The 3,526-nt window shown below is 37.9% G+C and overlaps 1 protein-coding gene across 1 annotated transcript in view; it reads left to right on the top strand.

Annotated features, from left to right (window-relative positions):
• The first annotated feature begins 2,848 nt into the window (after positions 1 to 2,848).
• LOC139403208 (copine-5-like) overlaps positions 2,849 to 3,526 on the top strand; it is a 78,851-nt gene continuing 78,173 nt past the window's right edge. Inside the window, exon 1 of the mRNA XM_071146921.1 lies at positions 2,849 to 3,217. Coding sequence (XP_071003022.1) covers positions 3,108 to 3,217 — 110 coding nt within the window. The 5' untranslated portion in view covers positions 2,849 to 3,107. The remainder of the gene's footprint in view (positions 3,218 to 3,526) is intronic.

Below are 3,526 nucleotides of genomic sequence, written 5' to 3'. Positions count from 1 at the left end.
ACCATTCAAAATGAATGCCTTAACTTAACCATTCAAAACGAATGCCTTAACTTAACCATTCAAAATGAATGCCTTAACTTAACCATTCAAAATGAATGCCTTAACTTAACCATTCAAAATGAATGCCTTAACTTAACCATTCAAAATGAATGCCTTAACTTAACCATTCAAAATGAATGCCCTAACTTAACCATTCAAAATGAATGCCTTAACTTAACCATTCAAAACGAATGCCTTAACTTAACCATTCAAAATGAATGCCTTAACTTAACCATTCAAAATTAATGCCTTAACTTAACCATTCAAAATGAATGCCCTAACTTAACCATTCAAAATGAATGCCTTAACTTAACCATTCAAAATGAATGCCTTAATTCAACCATTCAAAATGAATGCCTTAACTTAACCATTCAAAATGAATGCCTTAACTTAACCATTCAAAATGAATGCCTTAACTCAACCATTCAAAATGAATGCCTTAACTTAACCATTCAAAATGAATGCCTTAACTCAACCATTCAAAATGAATGCCTTAACTTAACCATTCAAAATGAATGCCTTAACTTAACCATTCAAAATGAATGCCTTAACTTAACCATTCAAAATGAATGCCTTAACTCAACCATTCAAAATGAATGCCTTAACTTAACCATTCAAAATGAATGCCTTAACTTAACCATTCAAAATGAATGCCTTAACTTAACCATTCAAAATGAATGCCTTAACTTAACCATTCAAAATGAATGCCTTAACTTAACCATTCAAAATGAATGCCTTAACTTAACCATTCAAAATGAATGCCTTAACTTAACCATTCAAAATGAATGCCTTAACTTAACCATTCAAAATGAATGCCTTAACCTAACCATTCAAAATGAATGCCTTAACTTAACCATTCAAAATGAATGCCTTAACTTAACCATTCAAAATGAATGCCTTAACTTAACCATTCAAAATGAATGCCTTAACTTAACCATTCAAAATGAATGCCTTAACTTAACCATTCAAAATGAATGCCTTAACTTAACCATTCAAAATGAATGCCTTAACTTAACCATTCAAAATGAATGCCTTAACTTAACCATTCAAAATGAATGCCTTAACTTAACCATTCAAAATGAATGCCTTAACTCAACCATTCAAAATGAATGCCTTAACTCAACCATTCAAAATGAACGCCTTAACTTAACCATTCAAAATGAATGCCTTAACTTAACCATTCAAAATGAATGCCTTAATTTAACCATTCAAAATGAATGCCTTAACTTAACCATTCAAAATGAATGCCTTAATTTAACCATTCAAAACGAATGCCTTAATTTAACCATTCAAAACGAATGCTTTAAAATGTAATATTTGTTGATTGTACAGTGGGTTGTGGACTGCAGTTGAAGCTTAAACAACTCCTCTACATGTTCGATTGTTCTGCTCAGAGTCACTCCTTGTTCATTATCAGCACACCTGGTTGCAAATATTATTTGAAATCTTTAAAACACTGTGAGTGTTTGCTCTAGCCTGCATGCACTGCAAGGTGGGTGGGGTTTACCGTTTTGGGGCTATTCTATTGGTCCATTAAGCCATGGCAAGCTCAATCAAGCACAGAGACTTTAAAAAAATGATTTCAAACAGTATTTGAAGCCAGGTCTGATTATCAGATTGTTAAATGCAATACAAGGCTAGTTTAGCTGCTGTCTCACTATTGACAGGCATGAATAGATATCGTTCCTGGAGGTTATACTGTAGGGTAATCTGATGGCTTCATATTCAACAACTCATACCAAGTCGTTTCACTGTCATAAAAAATATAATTGCAATTTTATTAGTCGGACAAATGAGCCACAACATAGCTGCGTATATACCCGAAATGGCACCCTATTCCCTATTTGGTGCACTCCTTTTGATCATGTCCCATAGGTCAAAAGTGGTGCACCAAATAGGGAATATGATGCCATTTGGGACGGACGCAGAGACGTGATGAAAATACATTATAGCCTCATAGTCTATAAGAGTTCTGCCAACGCAAGCGTTTGAGGAGCTGTTCAGAGGAGAGACGTGCTGAAAGCGCACTGCCGCTGGTCAATAGAAACTCGTTCTTTGGGGATGTTGTCAGCGGATGTAGGCTAATCAATTTACCATCGATTAAGAATATTTATTCAGTATAAAAAAAATGCACAGCACGTTCAATAGAGCATTCAATCAATACATTGCGTCAGTTTCTATGTACATGTTTAGCAATAGTCAGATTTGAATAGACATGTGGAAAATAGGACGCCACAGCAATATATTTAGAGGGAAACAGGTTATGATATAGATTTGTTATCTTCCGTTTTTAAAATGCTAATTATTGCACACAAACCTATTTAGTCAAATAAAGCACCTGGGAAGTCTAATTGGCAGTATTTTAACTCAAAGTAGGCTATAAAAAGTGACGTTTATACAGTAAAATTACTAATTAAACTTTTAACATATACGCTAATTGGATGAGGATATATCCATTAATTTACGTCCGGTGGTTAGCTGTTGCTATTAATAGCCCAGGAAAATAATTTGGAGCGAGATAATGATCCATGTCCGTTAATCAATAGAGTGGATCCGCACTGAGTGACAGTCAGTCAGTCAACTACAGTCAGTCTGTCAGTCAGTCAACTACAGTCAGTCTGTCAGTCAGTCGCAGGCAGCCGGCATGTGAAAGAATGCAGAGCGGGGGTGGGGCTGTTTCTCGGAGCATCTACATTCCAAACGCTCCATTGCCGGTAGAGATCATTCTAAGCCTGAAGACAAAGAGAGAAGCCCACGCTGGTGACTTGGTTGGGACTCCGGATCCACCGCCCTAAATCAATTACAAATTAATTTGGTTAGGCTGCTCCATGTTTCCACTATACTCAAACTGGACAGTGTTCCTTCTCTACCCAATGGAGAGCACTTACCGGATTTGACTTAACTCTTCACCTCTCTTCCTCTACTCATCCACCGACGGTTGATCTGTTCTCAGTGTAACGCTCGCTGTGCACCTGCGCTTGGGAGAAGGGCGTGGAGATACACACGAAAGGTACTCGTACACGGCCAGGCTGAGTGAACAGGGGAGTTGGCCCGGTTCTTCCGCGCGCATGGAGGGAGACGTTATGGACAAGCTAGATAGCATGGCTGCGGTGTGTGACTTCGATCCCATTGCGGGAAGCGTCCCGGCCACCAAAGTGGAGATCACAGTGTCATGCAGGTAAGCTTGCAGAAACCGCTGGCTCTGTATCTCTCACAGATAGGTCCGTTGCGCTTCGGGGAACAGCGGGCAATACGAATCGCCCAGTTGCAAAGTTAATAGACCTTAGCCTAATGATGGAATTGATATTTGTATCGGTGATATTATTGGCCTCTATAGATGTCATATTACATGTGCAGGGAGAGGGTTAGACGGTAACTAGGCAAAGGAAACCCCATTTTCTGAACATGGTGTAATGTGGACATTTCATGTCTAACTTTTAATCAAGTTTTTTTTTTTTACTCTGTGAGATTTTCCTGAGATTTTTTT

This window comes from Oncorhynchus clarkii, unplaced genomic scaffold, assembly GCF_045791955.1.
Source record: "Oncorhynchus clarkii lewisi isolate Uvic-CL-2024 unplaced genomic scaffold, UVic_Ocla_1.0 unplaced_contig_2964_pilon_pilon, whole genome shotgun sequence".
Taxonomy (NCBI): Eukaryota; Metazoa; Chordata; class Actinopteri; order Salmoniformes; family Salmonidae; genus Oncorhynchus; species Oncorhynchus clarkii.
This window is presented reverse-complemented; position numbering and strand designations above follow the sequence as displayed.